Source organism: Anomaloglossus baeobatrachus, chromosome 10, assembly GCF_048569485.1.
Source record: "Anomaloglossus baeobatrachus isolate aAnoBae1 chromosome 10, aAnoBae1.hap1, whole genome shotgun sequence".
In the NCBI taxonomy this organism is placed as follows: domain Eukaryota; kingdom Metazoa; phylum Chordata; class Amphibia; order Anura; family Aromobatidae; genus Anomaloglossus; species Anomaloglossus baeobatrachus.
The window spans coordinates 44,657,036-44,676,313 of NC_134362.1; the positions used below are offsets into that span (position 1 = coordinate 44,657,036).

At 44.5% G+C, this 19,278-nt stretch overlaps 1 protein-coding gene across 1 annotated transcript; it reads left to right on the plus strand.

The window, feature by feature from the left end:
* Positions 1–12,286: 12,286 nt before the first annotated feature.
* CD248 (CD248 molecule) lies at positions 12,287–18,372 on the plus strand. The gene has a single exon (XM_075326442.1). It carries the CDS (start codon positions 12,734–12,736, stop codon positions 14,837–14,839), a length of 2,106 nt encoding a protein of 701 aa, XP_075182557.1. The 5' UTR covers positions 12,287–12,733; the 3' UTR covers positions 14,840–18,372.
* The last annotated feature ends 906 nt before the right edge of the window (positions 18,373–19,278 follow it).

Sequence of the window (19,278 nt, forward strand, 5' to 3'; positions counted from 1 at the left end):
AGCTCGTCTGACCATATGTTCTGGGTTCACAACAACAGCTTCTAAATGCAAATGGGACACCTGGAATCAGCTCCAGGCCTTTTACTTGCTTAATTGATAATGCATTATTAATGAGGGAATAGCCCACACAGCCCATTAAAGAGCTTTTGAGAAAATTGTCCAATTACCTTTGGTCCCTTGAAAAGAAGACAGCTACATACTAGAGCTGGAATTCCTAAACCCTTACAACAATTAGGATGTGATACTCTGATTATTAGAAATACTCTGATTTTTAAGCCCATATTGATTAGAAAACTGCATCTTGAATATGTTTTGGTAAACAGCTAAAATGCCAAGACCTAATTGTAGAAGTTTTGTGGCGCAATATAGATTGTAAGCATGTACAGTGCAGACCAAAAGTTTGGACACACCTTTAATCAAAGCAAAAGGTGGCTACTTTGAAGAACCTAGAATATAAGACATATTTTCAGTTGTTTCACACTTTTTTGTTAAGTATTTCATTCCACATGTGTTAATTCATAGTTTTGATGCCTTCAATGTGAATCTACAATTTTCAGAGTCCTGAAAATAAAGAAAACTCTTTGAATAAGAAGGTGTGTCCAAACTTTTGGTCTGTACTGTATATATCCTTACTTTACCTTTCGACTCTCTAATGGTTATATTTCCTGCATTACGTCAATATCGTACCACTTCAACTGTAGTTACAGTGTTACTTCATCATCAAAATCATAAAGTGACCACGTTGATCTCATGAAATCTGATGCCATGGAGCACAGGTGCGGAGCATACGAAGTTCTGCTTGCCTGCAAATAGACTGAACAAATGTTCATCATAATGTCTGTTATATACAATTCCCAGTTCTTTATTGCAGAAAAAAGGAATTTTATGGGATTCGAAAAATAGTTGTTAAAAGGGTAAAAGGGAGACCCTAGCAATAGAAGAGGGATGAAGTGTCACCCCTTAACACTCACCTAAGTCTGAATCCTGCACTCCCTATTGTCCCCAGACAGGTCCTTCCCCTGTGCGCGATCACGTACCTAGGCCCTAGCTGACCCTAGACAAGCCCTAGCTGGCATGAAGGGCAGCAAGAAGCAATAAGACCACATGGGTCCCTATTGTCCCTAGATGGGTCCTTCCCCTGTGCGCGATCACGTGCCTACGCCCTAGCTGACCCTGGACAAGCCCTAGCTAGCGTGAAGGGCAGCAAGAAGCTATAAGACTACATGGGTCCCTATTGTCCTTAGATGGGTCCTTCCACTGTGCGCGATCACGTGCCAAGTTCCTGGCTAACCCTGTATTAGCCCTAGCTAGTGTGTAGGACAGCAAGACGCTAGTCTTACTACTGCAATAAGACCACATGGGTCCCTATTGTCCCTAGATGGGTCCTTCCCTTGTACACGATCATGTGCCAAGTTCCTGGCTAACCCTGTATTAGCCCTAGCTAGTGTGTAGGACAGCAAGACACTAGTCTTACTACTGCAATGAGAACACATAGGTCTCTATTGTCCCTAGACGCATCCTTCCTCTGTATGCGATCACATGACAAGGCCCTGGCTGACCCTGGACTAGCCCTAGCTAGTGTGTAGGGCAGCAAGACGCTAGTCTTACTACTGCAATGAGAACACATGGGTCTCTGTTGGCCATAGACGGATTCTTCCCCCGTGTGCAATCACGTGACAAGGCCCTGGCTGACCCTGGACTTAGCCCTAGCTTGTGTGTAGGGTAGCAAGTCTAGTCTTACTACTGCAACAAGACCACATGGGGAGAAAGGAAAACAAGCTGGACAAAACACAACAAGGAACCTCAAAGTTTCTCCAGAGAGGGATTTCACAACTTCTACTGAAACAATGTCACTAAAGTCGTTAGCATAGAAGATCTATAAAAGGCATAGGCAAGAACAACTTTACCAGAGTGGTCAGCATAGCAGATCTATAACCGGCAAAGAAGAGCGCTAGGAGAGAGTTTAAATAGAGGAAGGGAGTGGTCATAAAGTGCAGCAGCTGAGATTTAAAGCTACAGGCAGGAAAAGAAAGGTACTCTTAAGCCCTTCAGCACAGAAAGGAAATAATTCCACTCCACAATAATTGCCACAGGCTCTAAAGAGAACCTGCAATCAGCCAAATGCTGAGACCTTCTGATCCTTGATTCCCCAGAGCTTACAGAAAGGTGTGAAACACTCATGACATCCATAAACTCCTAAATTTAAAACATCAAAATTTCACAAAAAGCTCATTGCATGAACATAACCTAAGGGCTCATGCCGACATAGTTACATAGTTTGTGAAAAAACTTATGTCCAACCTTTCTCCATCATTGTGCATTATTTGTTAACAAATTATCTATAACCCACCACTAAGGAAAGCATCCCGCCAGACATCCGTGCAAATCAGTCCGATATTGGACTGCAATGCACAGCGGACTGGTCTTAACCGGAGCATGGCATCTTCATATATTTCTTTCAGGCTGTGAAGTTCGGGTCGGGAGAGCCGCTGCCAGTCCATTCATTTTGCAAGGATAGCTGCATGATCTCTTAGGGTATGTTCACATTGTGATTTTTTGCTGAGCTTGTGGAGCAAAAAGTTTAAGTTTTTTAGGAGTTTTGAGTTTTTTCAGGAACATTTTGGTTTTCCATTCCAAAAACTGCTCAGAAAACTCAGTGTGAATACACCCTTCTAAAGAAACCATGACAGTGTATGGCCCAATTTCCTTCATTCCATATCTTTTTCTTTTATATCACTTACCCCACCACTTATCCTATACGAATAACCACACGACACCTTCTTTGGATAAATTTGGCCACAGTGGCCTTTTTTTTTTTTTAACATAAATTAACATTAATAATAAAAATAACCAAAATTGAGGGGAGATCCTTGAAACTACCAGATCTGGCACATACCACCAAATTACCAGGCATCTCTATTTTACCCTCAGCCGTGAACTCCCCGCTCAAGGGCACCATATCACAATAAGCTCCCAGGGCACACTCCCGTCCAGAGCCCCACTAAGTGCCAAATCACCAATACCTCAAATCCATCCGGTAGGGAATTATCCATATAAATCTGCCCTCAACACCAACTCTACCAAATCCAAGGACTCCACCCCACCGCCATGACCTCTGTGATATGAAGTACCCCAAAATAACCCTCCAACCATGACCAAGGAACTCTTAAGCGGGCTTTACACGCTACGATTTCACTACAGCGATCTCGTTGGGGTCACGGATTTTGTGACGCACATCCGGCCGCTGTAGCGATGTCGTAGCGTGTGACTCCTAGGAGCGATTTTGGATCGTTGCAAAAACGTCCAAAATCACTTCTCGTTGACATGGGGGTCCGCTACCAGTTATCGCTGCTGTCGCAGGGGCGAAGTTGTTCCTCGTTCCTGCGGCAGCACACATCGCTACATGTGGCGTCGCAGGAACGAGGAACATCTCCTTACCTGCCTCCGGCCACAATACGGAAGGAAGGAGGTGGGCGGGATGTTACGTCCCGCTCATCTCCGCCCCTCCGCTTTCATTGGGCGGCCGCTTAGTGACGTCGCTGTGACGCCGAACCGACCGCCCCCTTAGAAAGGAGGCGGTACGCCCGTCACAGCGACGTCGCTATGCAGGTAAGTATGTGTGACGGGGGTGCCAGATTTTGTGCGCGACGGGCAGCGATATGCCCGTTTCGCACAAACGATGGGGGTGGGTCGCATGCTAGCGATATCGGGCCGAATATCGCAGCATGTAAAGCCACCCTTACACCTCCTTTTTTTGTATAACCTTTAAAGGAAACCGAATGGGCAGTATCCAGTCTTTGGGCACCCCAAAATGGCCTCTGTTCCGGGATTTTTCCTTTTTGTACCCCCTAAGTCCTACTATCCTCACCATCATCTTTTGACCTGGCCCCTACCACTCCCCTTACATTTCCTCATGGACCAACCCCTGTCATGTGGGCCTCTGCTCATTTTTCTGCCCGTCCAGAGCCCCACTAAGTGCCAAATCACCAATACCTCAATTCCATCCGGTAGGGAATTATCCATATAAATCCACCCCCAACACCAACTCTACCAACTTCAAGAACCCCACTCCACCGCCACGACCTCTGTGACATGAAGTACCCCAAAATAACCCCCCAACCATGACCAAGGAACTCTTAGGGGTACTTTGAACGTTGCGACATCGCTACTGCGATCTCGTTGGGGTCAAATCGAAAGTGACGCACATCCGGCGCCGGTAACGACGTTGCAACGTGTAAAGCCTAGAAGCACCGATAAACAATCGCAAAAGCGTCGAAAATTGGTGATCTGTGTAGTGTCGGTCATTTTCATAATTTCACTGCAGCGACAGGTACAATGTTGTTCCTCGTTCCTGCGGCAGCACACATCGCTGTGTATGAAGCCGCGCAGGAGCGAGGAACATCTCCTTACCTGCGTCCCACCTGCAATGAGGAAGGAAGGAGGTGGGCGGGATGTTTTCATCCCGCTCATCTCCGCCCCTCTGCTTCTATTGGCCGCCTGCTGTCTGACGTTGCTGTGACGCCGCACGACCTGCCCCCTTAGGAAGGAGGCTGGTTGCCGACCAGAGCGTCGTCGCAGGGCAGGTAAGTGCGTGTGAAGCTGCCGTAGCGATAATGTTCGCTACGACAGCTATCACAAGAGAACGCATGTGCGACGGAGGCGGGTACTATCGCGCTCAGCATCGCTACAATCGGCTAGCGATGTCGCAGCGTGCAAAGTACCCCTTACACGTCCTTATTTTTGTATAACCTTTAAAGGAAATCAGATGGGCAGTATCCAGTCTTTGGGCACCCCAAAATGACCTCTCTTCCCGGATTTTTCTTTTATGTGCCCCCTAAGTCCAACTCTCTTCACCATGATCTTTTGATCTGGCCCCTACCACTCCCCTTACATTTCCTCATGGACCAACCCCTGTCATGTGGGCCTTAGCTCATTTTTCTGCTCCGGACCTTTCTTTAGGAAAAAACACAAGGAAAATAGAGATTGCTTCTTTTCGTGAAGAAGAAAACAAAACATAGAAACCCACCGAAGACTTTAAATTTCATTACAAACCTTTCCAAATGCTTTTTGCATAGCTTTGACCATATTATACTTTACACTTTATAAGTAACATCTGGCTGAAGCATTTTTGTCCCCACAAAAACAGTATAAAATACCAACAAAAATGCCACAACGAAAAGTATAAAACCCTTTAAACTCATCACATGCATATTTCATGAGCACATTAGCAGCCTCACTTAGTTTCTATGGCTCTTGTCATTACGAGTTGCTCGTATACGACTGTCGCTGACTCTGCCATCTGCAAAAAATTATAGGTAAAGCTACGTACATTTCCCCCAGGGGAACAGAAGAAAAAGAACCTATGGAACAAATTATTTCAGGATCCTGAAAAATGTATAGGATGGTGAAACGGGGATTTGTGAGGGATCATAGTTAACCCCTGCTATCCCTCCAGGTAGGAATTCCGTGAGTCTCGATATATTGCTATTGTTTATATATATTAAAAGTTATCATACTGGATGGGAAATTATCCAAGAATTTTTGTCTTCCAGGATCATTATATACTGGAAATATGTAATAGAGAGTCCACCAAAATCTCAGTAGATATTTTACGTATATACGAGACATGGAGGTCAATGGAGAACAGGTAGATTTTGAAGATTAAAGGGGATGTCCAAAGGATGAAAAAAAAAATCAAATGGGCGTCCAATGTTTAACAAAAATAATAAATATAAAAATAATAATAAAATAATTAATTGCATTACTGAGCCCCTGAAGCTCTTTTTTTGGATGATTACCTTTTCTCCGCTGATTAACACAATGGAAATGATCACTGGCTGAAGTTGGGGTCAAAGATGGACTGAGCGAGAATTTATGGCTATTCCTGGCGAGTCAAGATGGACCCTTGGAAGACAGCTTAGCGCACAATGGGTAAGCGTCGGAAACGGAGCCCTTGTAAAAATATTTTTAGTTCCACTGGACGACTCCTTTAAGAAAACATTATCCAACATTATTAATCAATTATACGTTCAAGAAAAAAAACAAAACGAGGGAGGTTGTTGTTGCACCTGGACCCTCTGCCTCCTATGAAGCGACCGGTACTGGCACTTGATAATTATATTTAGATAGGACTTGCTACAGATTTTTCCCTATGTGGGTGGGATTCAAATGTTTGTTTTAGCTTAGCCTTTTTTTAAAAAGAACTCAAAAACCTAGTAATTTGAAAACATAAAGTTAATTACCATATTATGCTTCATTCACAGAGAAAATATGTACTAAAGTCTGCTTTATCAAGTACATAGATCAGTACAGGTCTACAGATGCTCTGTCACGATGTGACTGTGGGATAGTAAGGAACAGGTGCTCCTATGCTGTCCCTCTAGGCTTTCTCTAACCTTCAGATTACCCCTGATAGTGGAGAAGCTAGAGTCCAATGCCTTACTATTTTATCCTGATCAGAACTAAACTGTCCTACGGTGAGTGGGGGCGCCAAATCGTGACAAGGGTGCCGACTCCCGCTGTTAGACAGTGCACAGGAGGGAGAACCATATCAGGGTCAATATTCTCCTTTTCTGTGCACTTTAGGATACTATTCACATTTTGGTGTCATTTTAAATTGATTAATAAAATTGTGTTTTTAAGGATTGGTTTTGATGCATTATTATAGATACTTCAATATCCATGTTTATTCAATTCCTTAATTTTTGGAACCCTAGGCTTTCTTTAACCTTTAGATTACCCCTGATGGTGGAGATGCTGGAGTCCCGTGCCTTACTATTCTCCTGACCAGAAGTAAACTGTTGCCCCTCAAAGAAGGAATGAGGAGGCAGGGTGTGATGGCAACACAGATAAAGACAGAGAAAAAACAAAACTCAGAGACACTGCATACTCTAAGGCTATGTGCCCACGCTGCGGAAAATGCGCGGAATTTGCCGCGGATTTGTCGCGGAAATTCTGCAGATTTTTCAACAATCTGCAGCACAGCTACTCCCCATCCATTTCTATGGCATTTGGGAACTGCTGTGCCCACGTTGCGGTTTTTTCCGCAGAGGAAATAATGCGGAAATCCCTGCGGAAAAATCAGCAGTATGGGAATTATTCCTGCGGACTTCTCCGCAGGGTCCCATATATTTATGTCGCGGGCGGGGGGTGCGCTGCTCGACTCCGCGCTTGCGGCTCGGGTCCGGCTGCTGCTGCTGCTCGGTGGCTCGAGCGGTGGGCCGGATCCCGGGACCTCGAGCGGTGCTCCTCGCCCGTGAGTGAAAGGGGTGGTCTGTTGGGGTTTGGGATGTCGGTTTGTGACGCCACCCACGGTGTGTGGTGAGGTTGGGGCACCACCGCTGCTCTGTACGGGGATCCCGGGAGCGATGACAGGGAGCAGCTGGGATGTTTCTCTGCCCTCCGTGGGTAGGGGGATTTTGGTAGTCCCGGGGCCCGGAGTTGTTGACTGTAAGTTGGATTGCGGGGCTTGGCCAGGTGCAGGGTCGCGGGGGCAGCGCAGTGCCAGACGGCACGGTGGTACTTACTCAGCCAGTAACGTACACGGAGTCTCTGGTAAAACAAACGGCTGGATGGACGAGTCCCACAGACGGCTGCGACGGTCACTCCCGGAAGGTTGGCGGTAACTGTCTCTCCCTGCACCGGTGTTGTGTTCTCGGCCCCGATGGCTTCCCACCGGTAACCCGCTCCCCAGCGGTATATTTGCCGGAGGAGTCCCTTTTGCCCAAGGCGCTGGCCCTGGGAACTCTAGCTGTGGCGGTAGCTGTATTTCCCTTCACGGTTGAGTGGTTGCCTTTAGTCGGGTCTTTGCTGCTGGGAAACCCCGGAGGTTCCCGTCGCTGACGGATTTGACCGGTTTAACGGCGACTCCAAGCCTGGTCGGGGTCCGTAGGCCCTGCCGAATGGTGCTGGCCTCTCTTCGCTCCCCAGTCCGGTACCGGCAGGCCACCGCCCATCCCCGGTCCTTACAGTTGTGCGTAAATCGGCTTCGCCTGCAGACGGTCACCACCGTCTGCCAACCTTGCTCGTAGATGCCCGGGCCACATACCCGAACACGGTCAGTCATCTCCTCCACTACTCCTTCCACTTCCCTCACGGAACTTCAACTCCCCAAACTCAACTGAACTCTTTTCCCGCCTCCAGGACTGTGAACTCCTCGGTGGGAGGAGCCAACCACCTGGCTCCACCCCACCTGGTGTGGACATCAGCCCCTGGAGGGAGGCAACAAGGATTTTGTGTGTGCGGCTGATGTGCCTAACCGGGTTGTGGGGTGTGTTGTTGCAGTACCTGTGATGACCTGGCTTGTCCAGGGCGCCACACTTACCTGCCTTGATAGAAGACAACGATGTCACTTTCTCCGTCCGGTGCACAGGAGCGCGGTCGATCCAGGTATAGGAAGGAAGAGGTGGGCGGGGCCTGCACGAGCTCCGGTCATGTGACAGTTGGAGCTAGTGCAGGCCCGCCCACCTTCTCCAGCACAGTGCACCAGACGCTGACAGAGTGACCCGGCCGCCGGAAAGCGAGGTGCTGCATGATAGAGGTAAGTAATATGAATGCCCCAATCACTGCAGCACTTGTTCTGCATTGAGGATGCAGTGCCGAAACCATGGTACTGTATCCTCAATGTAGAATGCCCACACCATATCCGCAGGACATTCCACTGTACATTCGCAGCATGGAAACAGACAGAAGTTTTGCTGCAGTTTTCTGGGAGCACCTGCGGAATGTCCTGCAGATATAACCGCAGGACACTGTCCCCGTGGGCACATAGCCTTAGGAACAAACAGTAAGAAGCTAAGGAGAAAAGCAAGAGAAGTAAAGCAACAACAAAAGGACAACAAGGTTTAACACTGTTATGGACAAAATTATGAATTATTATGAGTATATAAGAGTTACATGGAGATATCCATAAAGAACAGGATTTAAGATGGTGTTTGAACTGTACCACACATATCTCTTGGCATAAGACTCAGACTGTGTACCCCACCTAGTTCTGCATTTGGACATAAGACTGTCTTATGTATATATGTTATATACATAAGACAGTCTGGGCTATTCTTGTGACAAGTGAATCATGCTGACATTGCTTAATATAAATGAGGAACCAAGCATATTACAGTAAATTGTATATCACAGAATACGCTGTTCTACTTTATCCAATAGGAAACGTGTTACGTATTCTTGGCACCTAGCCAATAAGCCGGTTATATATACCTGTACAAACTTCCGGAATAAGGGAGTCTTACTTTCTATTCATATCTGAGTATGTCTCTGGTGTGGGTGAAAGATAGTGGTTATGCATGCTACCACGAGTGACTCATAATTTGGACTGCAGACAGTTTAAGAGGGATGCAAGACTGAATGGCATCAACCTAAATTAAGGCCTTATCAACACCACAACCGCTCGCAGAAATGACGTACTAAAACCACCAAAAAGTCTGGATCACAACACCTCACCAGACCAGTATAGAGAAGCTATAGCTGGCATTAAATGAAGTATTCAGCAAGCATATATAGGAGGGGGTGGATGTGACTGGTTCCCTCACAGCATGTAATAAAAGACTAACAAGCAGCCCTGCAGAGATGTACTATTGCTAACCTGCCTATGAACTACAAGTCTGTGGTTCAACACCCGAGTAAGCCTGTGCTGAGCATATACATCAGAGAAGTTAGCAGTCAGAGTGCCAGAATCTGTAGTCTCCAGAAGATCCTGATGCCATCATGACAGTCGGCAAGGTTTGTTATAACCTACTTGAGACACTCTATGGGCATAATTCTCCAAAGGGTGTACACCAAAAAAGTGGTGAAAAAGCTTTGAAAATTTGCAAGATTTTGCAACTTTTGACATTTTCACCCCAGTTTTTCCCAACTCCACTCATTTTGCTGATAGTGACAAGAGGACAGGAGTACAGGAGTTGTCTCTGGACAGTGCTCTCTCTGTGACAGCAGCATGCTCTTCTCTGTACACCGTTGTTTAGGAAAAATCATGCTACAGTTACGCCTGTCACCAGGGCCACAGACTGCCTGTCTGCTTTTACATTGAGGCGCTGTACAGACAAAGCTCCTGCCCTCTTCCCACTGTGATAGCTATTAACAAAGAGACTGTGGACAGACTATGAAGATTCTGCTCCTCCCACACTTATGGTTGTAAGATCTATGCACTCGTCAAAGCACACTTTACTACCTGTTGTCTCCATGAAGGCAGTAAAATAGGGTAACTAATCCTGTTACAAAATAAATTCAAACTACATTTCTTGTTTACAAATGTAAAAATATGTAAAATAAAAGTATAATTACTCTTTAACAATAGGTTTCCTGTTTGCATGCAAGAAACCCCATTCCTTTTGCAGAGAACACCCTCTATGTAGACTTTGGACCCTTTGGAGACCATGACCCATTGCAGACCACACTCATGTACATGCCCCTTCCTAATCCAAAAAATAGAACTAGCGCTAACCAAAATTAAAGGAACATTACCCTTTCCGCGATCGTAGATATTACCTGCAATTCTGTGTAACACTACAGATAACACAAAGTGCTAATTATCTGAGTACAGATAATGTAGTAGATCTTATTGCAGTCTATGTAACACCAAATATAACCGGTACCACTTTCTTCATTTGTACAAAAACGACATAGTGCTATACCCATCAAAAATTCCCAAGCAGTGATATTGCCCTCCTACACTGTAATAACAGCCACCTTTTGTAAACCTCCATGGTGATATATCATTACAAGGTAATAACGCCTTTTGTGTGTCTTTACACAGTAATAACGCCCCCACTGCAACCCCATATAGTAGTAGTGCCTCTATGCAGTAATAGTGCCCCCTCTGTGCTCTCATATAGTAGTAGTGCCCCTATACAGTAATAGTGACCCCCTCTGTGCCTCCATATAGTAATAGTGCCCTTATACAGTAATAGTGCCCCATCTGTGCCCCCATATAGTAAGAGTGGTGGCCCTATACAGAAGTAGTGCCCCCTTATGCTCACATATGGCAATACTGCCCTCCAACAGTAATAGTGACCCTTTGTGCTGCAACATAGTTACAGTGCTTCATTTGTGCCTGTACATGGTGATAGTGTTCTGTCTGTGCCTGTACATGGTTATAGTGCCCCGTCTGTGCCCGTATATGGTGATAGTGCCCCATCTGTGCCCATACATAGTGATAGTGCCCAATCTGTGCCCGGACATGGTGATAGTGACCATTCTGAGCCTGGATATGTAATAGAACCCCAAGGTATTAGTGCCCTCACACAGTAATACCTGCATGGGGCCATGATGGGGACATATACCAGGATGGGGGCCATGATGGGGACATATACCAGGATGGGGCCATGATGGGGACATATACCATATACTACTTTTACAATGATGTCCTCGCCTTAGGTCATCAATGTCTGATCGGTGGTGTCCGACACTTGCTCAACCCAAGCTGATCAGCTGTTTCTGGAGCCGGCAGCAGGTGGCCGGAAATGTTCAGTTCTGGAGCTACCCTATCAACTGATAGCGGGCACGGCCAGGTACTTGCCAACCGCCTCTTATCCGCTATCAGTTGACGGGGCAGCTCCAGAACTGAGCATTTCCGGCCACCTGCTGCCGGTACTAGCCCTATCTGGAAACAGCTGATCGGCGGGGTTGTAGGGTGTTGGATCCTGGCTGATCAGACATTGATGACCTATCCTAAGCAGAGTCCAATCTCTTTAAGTTATGTTTTGGGGTGAATGGGGGGCACCAAAATGACCAAGTTAAAACATCCAGAGCGTAAAACTTTATAAATGTAAATAAACAAGATAAAACCTAATGTGAATGCAGCATAAAAGGCATTGAATATCATCCTTTTTGATTTGTCAGCGTCCCCCATTTTCCAGTTTGTCCAGTCCTTGGCTTGTCTCCATGTCGGTGCTGCTTTTGTCTGATATCTATGATCCTTTAATTTCCTTTTTCTGTTTCCCTTTGTCTTTTTTCCTTCCAATTCTCTCTTATTCCTGTCTGACCTCCTTTATTTTCCATCTCTGCTTTTATGAATCACTCGCTTCCCTATTCAGTCTTCCCCCCAGCCCTACTTGCTTTCTCTCGTTTTCTTTTTTTTTCTTTGCTAAGTCAGAAATATTTGCAAAATCTCAGGGGGTCTGAGACCAGGAGTAAAACAGGGGAGAGGAAAAAAGAAAAAAAAAAAAAGGATAGAAACAAACTTTGTCCATACAAGGATGGAGAGGGGGAGGGAAAGCAGAAAATGTGGGAGAGCGGACGAGAGACCTCCCTCTCACATCTACAAGCAGATAGATAGAAGGAGAACTTCTTTTACTACTCTGTCTATGAAAGGCATCGGGCTGAAGGCAGAGACAGCTGGGGACAGAGAGCACCGAGATGACCACGGACAACCATACAGGCTACAATATTAGATGACTGGCTGGCAATGAGATCATCGAAGAAGACCATTCTTATGACCCTGGAATTATAATCTGCAGAAAGAAATATCCCTGAAGACAAATCTGTAAAAGTCTACGGACTAAGATCAAATGTCTGTGAAGTTTGGTAGAATGAAACTGACTCTTGTACTCACAAAGACTTTCGGAGACAAGTTTAATCAGCTATAGTCCTCCTTACTTGGACAACCTTCTCAAGTTAACCTGACCAAGAGATTATTCAGATTGAACTGGACCCAACTGAAACCTCTGGAATAAAATTGACATTGTCCTCAAACAGCAACGAAAAAGTGCAAAAGAAACTCATGGATCTGTTATTTCTCATTTTGCAGCTTCTACTTCTACTGTCCGTTTCACTCTCTGGTGACCTCAAAGAACATGATGCCCTCTGTGGTCCAGGTGACTCATGCTACGCTGTCTTTTACCAAAGGAGGACTTTCCTTGAATCTTGGAAAGCCTGTCGGGAGAAAGGTGGCAATTTGGCGACTGTAAAAAATGTTCAGGAAGCTGCTTTGGTTGAGCAACTCCTTACCTCATCAACAGGTTCCCAAAGTGATGGAGATGTGCAACTACGGCTTTGGATAGGTCTACAGCGTCAACCTAGGCAGTGTGCTCCACAGAAGCCATTGCGAGGCTTTACCTGGACAACTGGGGACCAAGACACTGCATTCACCAATTGGGTATCACAAGCTGTTTCCTCAGGACCTCAAAGTCCCTGTTCAGCTGCTAGGTGTGTGGCTATCGGTCTGGGCTATGGGAAACCAGAAGATGATTTTAAATGGTCAGAAGGGTCTTGTACTTTGCCGGTTGATGGTTATATATGCAAGTTTCGCTATCAAGGAATGTGTCCAACTTTGACTGAAGGAAATGTTCGTTATTCTGTACCATTTGGCTACCAGGGTACTTGGCTTGATTTACTACCATTTGGCACTGTCGCAGTGGTATCCTGTGAAAGTGAACAACAGGCCATAACTGTACTCTGCACATTTAAAGAAGATCGTACTGTTGGTTGGGATAAAGAGGAGCCATTGTGTCAAGACCCCGATGACTTGTGTGAGGATTGCCAACAGTTGTGTGAAGAAGGCGTGTGTGCTTGTGAAGAAGGATATATACTCCAGCCAGATGGACACTCCTGTGAGCCAGAGGGCTTTGAGGAGCAAAGATGCCCATGCCAATATCGATGTTTAGAAGTTGGAATTGGCAAGGGTTACGAGTGCATATGCCCAGGAGGCTATGAGCTAGCTGCAGATGAGCTCAGTTGTGAAGATATAGATGAATGTGAGGACGAAGAAACATGTGAACACTCTTGTGAAAATACCCTAGGTTCATATAAATGCTCTTGTGATCTGGGATTCGCTATCTCGGAGGATGATCCCGAGCGCTGTGTGGATATAGACGAATGTCGTTTTGCCCGTATGTGCCAGCAGATGTGTGTAAACCACGTGGGGGGATTTGAATGCTTTTGCAATGAGGGCTACGAACTAGCTGCGGATCGTGTCAGTTGCAATCGACTACATTACGAAGAACCTAAAAATGAGCCAAATCCCCATGTAACCAGTTTTGAAAGTGTTTTTGAGCCAGAACATGATACAACAGAATGGCAAGACCTAGTAGATATGGAAAGCAATTCGGAAACTGAAGAATACATGCCGAATTCTCACGAAGAAATTACAATTATTGGGTCAACTACAGAAGAGGATCTTGAGACAACGACTGATCTAATGGGCTGGGAAACACATGAGGAAATCACGACTATGCCCACTTTAATGCCCGAGGATACTACTACATCAAAACCTAAAGCAAATACAATTAGAACGACTACTTTGCATACTTCAACTCCTAATATTCCTTCACTGGAGGCAACCGTACCAAGTAAGGGATTCTTCTCAACGATAAAATCCAAAGAACAATCAAAAGTTAACATTTGGTCTGGACGGAAATTAATCTATGATGTTCCCACAACCAAAAATCCTGCAATTCGTAGAAGTTCATGGGATATGTCCAAGGTGCCAACGGTGGTCCCTAGCAGGTCTAGGGTTAATCAAGATTCTCAAACGACACTAAAACCAAAAAGGGTTCCAACTATAACTACTATGGCCTCATCGGATCTTCCATCGTCTCATAATAATTCCCATGCTGTGTCTCCTGAATTACATGCTAACTCACATCATCCATCCAAAGAGTCCAAGGGAAAGAGGGATACTCGATGGCTAATTGTGGCATTGCTTGTACCCTTGAGTGTATTTCTAGTGATTATGTTGGCACTTGGTATTGTATACTGTACCAGATGTGGAGGAGAAGCAAAACCCCGCAGTGTCACTGACTGCTATCACTGGGTAACCGGTAGTGGACCAGAGAAAGGTGCTCCGCCCGCCGGTGTGGACACTCTAAACAGTCGAGGTGTTGTTTGATTCAACGTTATGGGTAGAGGATTGTAAATCAAATGAAATACCAATGTGGGTGGCACTGCCTGTGTTGGCATCGGTGCAATTGGAGTATTCACTCTTTGTTGAGGCTTTTTATTCACTATATAGTTCTGTCAATGCACTTTTCTAGTATTTACATTTGATTCCATGTTTCATTATTTCATTTTTTTCATTTCTCATGTCCATAGCTTACATTACCTTTTGGTCTACTTTTGTTAAGTGTTTCCTGTCTACCTTTATTGTATGTTTTTTTTCTTACCAATTGTGTTTTGCATATAAGGAGGCTTTTTTTCCAGCTCTTGTTTCATGCCATTTGCACCAGTTTTGAACATCTGGACCTGTGTCTATGCAGTAATGTAAATGACCTTTTTCTGTTTAAAAAGAAAAAAAAAAAAGTTTCATTTTCTGGCAGAGGTTTCTGGAAGGAATGTGACTTGAAACCAGGTGAGTGCATATTGCATAGCGGAGGAGATAGCACTCAGAACTCACCATATGTTCCAGGCTTTGGCATCTGTGATACATTTTATTCATGATAGTCAGCACAATTCTTTATATTCCATCTGAATTTAGTTTGTGTTTTGTGTACTGAAGAGGTTTATTGTGTTACCCATTTAACGTGTCTATGTATAATGTATTGTTGTCCCATTTAATGTGTCTATGTATAACGTATTGTTGTCCCATTTAACGTGTCTATGTATAACGTATTGTTGTCCCATTTAACGTGTCTATGTATAACGTATTGTTGTCCCATTTAACGTGTCTATGTATAACGTATTGTTGTCCCATTTAGCGTGTCTATGTATAACGTATTGTTGTCCCATTTAACATGTCTATGTATAACGTATTGTTGTCCCATTTAACGTGTCTATGTATAACGTATTGTTGTCCCATTTAACGTGTCTATGTATAACGTATTGTTGTCCCATATAACGTGTCTACGTATAACGTATTGTTGTCCCATTTATGGTGTCTACGTATAACGCATTGTTGTCCCATTTAATGTGTTGAGTTTAATAATGATAACTTCATACATTAATGTCTATTAGTCAAACCTCAGAATTACTGAGTTATATTATTCTCCATAAATCAATAGAACACATGAAAATAAGAAACTTTACAATATATATAATCCAAGAAATCTTTTTCTTTCTCCTCCTGGACTGATTGTTCATTTCCAAAAATTCTCAATTCACAAGTAATATCTGTCTTCAGACTTTCCCAATACAGAGATAGGAGATGGCAGTTGGTGCTCATAAGGTTCTATGAAGAACTGTAACTGTCTGTGTTCTTCTAGCTCCTCCCCCTCCATAGAGTTTTAAAAGCACCAACTGTCATCTCCTATCTCATTACTGTAAAAATCTGTCTTCATTGAATACATAATTTACCCATAAATTGAGAGTGAAAGATCAATCCAGGAAGGGAAAGAAGATTTTTTTGTTAAGATATGTTATAAAGGAACTTATTTTAATGCAGAATTTTGATTTAGGAAATAAAAATTAAACTGACAGTTACTTTTTAACCTAAAGGAAATAAAAAGTATAACTTTATGCAAAGACTCAGTAATAGTCAAACATAAATGTATAAGTTCTAATGAGAATTGCCACTTCTAGGATGGCTGCAGGCTGCTATTTTTAGGCTGGGAAGGGCCAAATAACCATGGGTCTTCCCAGCCTGATAATACCAGCCCACAGCTATCTAATTTACCTTGGCTGGTTATCAAAAATAGTTCTAAATATGTACAGAAAATATAATTAATAATTTAAGTTCAAAATGAACACATTATGTTATGTTTGGTATATTGTCTTATGGGACAGTACATGACCCAGAAATTCAAAGAAGTCCAAAAAGAGAGAGAATCACTGTATAATGTACTGGCTCTGCAGTCATTGTACAAGACACAGCACAGTATAACAGTTTTATCCGGAGTGTTCCTTTAAGGCACAACAAGGCCTATGGGTCCAGGTTAGTAGACTATTTCTGTGCTGTAGTTTATAATAAAAAGCACTCAATTGAACCAAAGGGAATGGAGGAATATTACCTATATTGAGTATTATTCTAGCTTTTTTTGTCACTCTGGACCTCTTGACACTGTTGTCTTTATTCCAATACTATTATATAATTCCATGTAAAATGGCACACAGCACTGTGATGGCTGGAGTGATTGGAGAAGCTATGAAGACATTGGTGGTGGTTAAGTTTCCTTTCTCAGGAATAGGCTGGAGTCACACTTGCGTGTGACTTGCACGAGGATCGCATTGCACTGTCCGGACCATCCGCCGGCTCTCCTGATAGGAGTGTGTAGCTACATAGAAATACATGAAGCTGACAAGCTCATGTCAGGAGATCCAGCGGCTGGTCTGGTCGGTGAGATGTGATCCTCGCGCGAGTTACATGCAAGTGTGATTCCAGCCATAATTTGACTTTTGCAGGAAATGCAACAAATAAAATCTATATTAAAGGGGCTCTTCGGGACTTTTAAATTGAGGTTTTTTTCCTTAGGATAGGTCATTAATATCTGATTGATGGGGGTGCGACACCCGGAACCTCCGCCGTTTAGCTGCTCCTCTTGTCAAGTATTGTGCCCCGAAGTGCTCAGGTGCAGAATTGCATAGCACAGCTCAATCAATGGTGTAGTGGCCGTGGCCCGGTACTGCACAGCCACCCATATTCAAATTAATATGGGTTGGACATGCCGCCGTGGCCACTATACCATTGACAGAGCTCTTCTGTGCTTCTCAACAACTGAACACTTCCAGCCGGTCAGATATTGACAACCTATTATAAGGATATTCCATCAATCCAAAAGGCCAGGGAAACACCTTCAATGTAAGATTCACCTCTTTGGCATATTAATATATCTTACTTTTGACATGTCCAAGTTTCACTTCTCTTCTCCTTTAAACAGATGGCCAGCATGCATCCACAAGGTGGCATTTTCTACTGAGAGTCAGCTCACTAGCAAAGAGAGAAAACCTTGTGTATTTTCTGGGTGGAAATCCAGGTGTTCACAAGAGGCGCAATAGATATTTGAGTAATAGAGCCACAGCTGATAACATTTTTTTATAGTTTTGGTCAAAAGAATAATTTAAAATGGAATCTGTCAGTAGAAAATGACTGTTCAAACCAAGCACAGGTGCTTGGTACACCCTTTGTGTGGCCAACCAGTTCAGTGCACCCTTGTTGTGGCCAAACAGTTCAGTGCACCCTTGGTGTGGCCAAACAGTTTAGTGCACCCTTGGTGGGGCCAACCAGTTCAGTGCACCCTTGGTGTGGCCAAACAGTTCAGTCCACCCTTGGTGTAGCCAAACAGTTCAGTGCACCCTTAGTGTGGCCAAACAGTTTAATACACCCTTAGTGTGGTCAAACAGTTCAGTGCACCCTTAGTGTGGCCAACCAGTTCAGTACACCCTTGGTGGGGCCAAACAGTTCAGTGCACACTTGGTGGGGTCAACCAGTTCAGTGCACACTTGGTGGGGCCAAACAGTTCAGTGCACTCTTGGTGGGGCCAAACAGTTCAGTGCACCCTTGGTGTGGCCAAACAGTTCAGTGCACCCTTGGTGTGGCCAAACAGTTCAGTGCACCCTTGGTGTAGCTAAACAGTTCAGTGCACCCTTGGTGTAGCTAAACAGTTCAGTGCACTCTTTGTGGGGCCAAACAGTTCAGTGCACCCTTGGTGTAGCTAAACAGTTCAGTGCACTCTTGGTGGGGCCAAACAGTTCAGTGCACTCTTGGTGGGGCCAAACAGTTCAGTGCACTCTTGGTGGGGCCAAACAGTTCAGTGCACCCTTGGTGTAGCTAAACAGTTCAGTGCACTCTTGGTGGGGCCAAACAGTTCAGTGCACTCTTGGTGGGGCCAAACAGTTCAGTGCACTCTTGGTGGGGCCAAACAGTTCAGTGCACCCTTGGTGTAGCTAAACAGTTCAGTGCACTCTTGGTGTGGCCAAACCGTTCAGTGCACCCTTGGTGTGGCCAAATAGTTCAGTGCAGCTTCAAAAACTCCTTTTTTTCCATCTATCCATTCATCTGTGACTCCTGTAATGCTAGAGCGGTCAATCAAGGAAGACTGGGAGTGGAGATAGCTGGAAAACAAGTAGCTGGGAATGGGCACTGGACCGTTTCGCAATGCCAAGGGTGCATCAAGCCCCTGTGCTTTGTTTGGACAGTCATTTTTACTATCAAACTCTCTTTAAAGCTATGTTCAGTCTTTAGTCAGTATTTTACTTCCATATTTGTAAGCCAAAACCAGGAGTGGATGAGAAATATAGAAGTGGTGCACGTGTTTCTATTATACTTTCTTTTTTATTGTTCCTGACTTTTTCTCTATATGATCCCTTCCTTCCCTCTTTCCTATTCTTTCCTATGTTTCCCATGTTATCCTAGCTTTATCTTGTTTCTTAAAGGGAAATTTTCACCAGGTTTTTTCC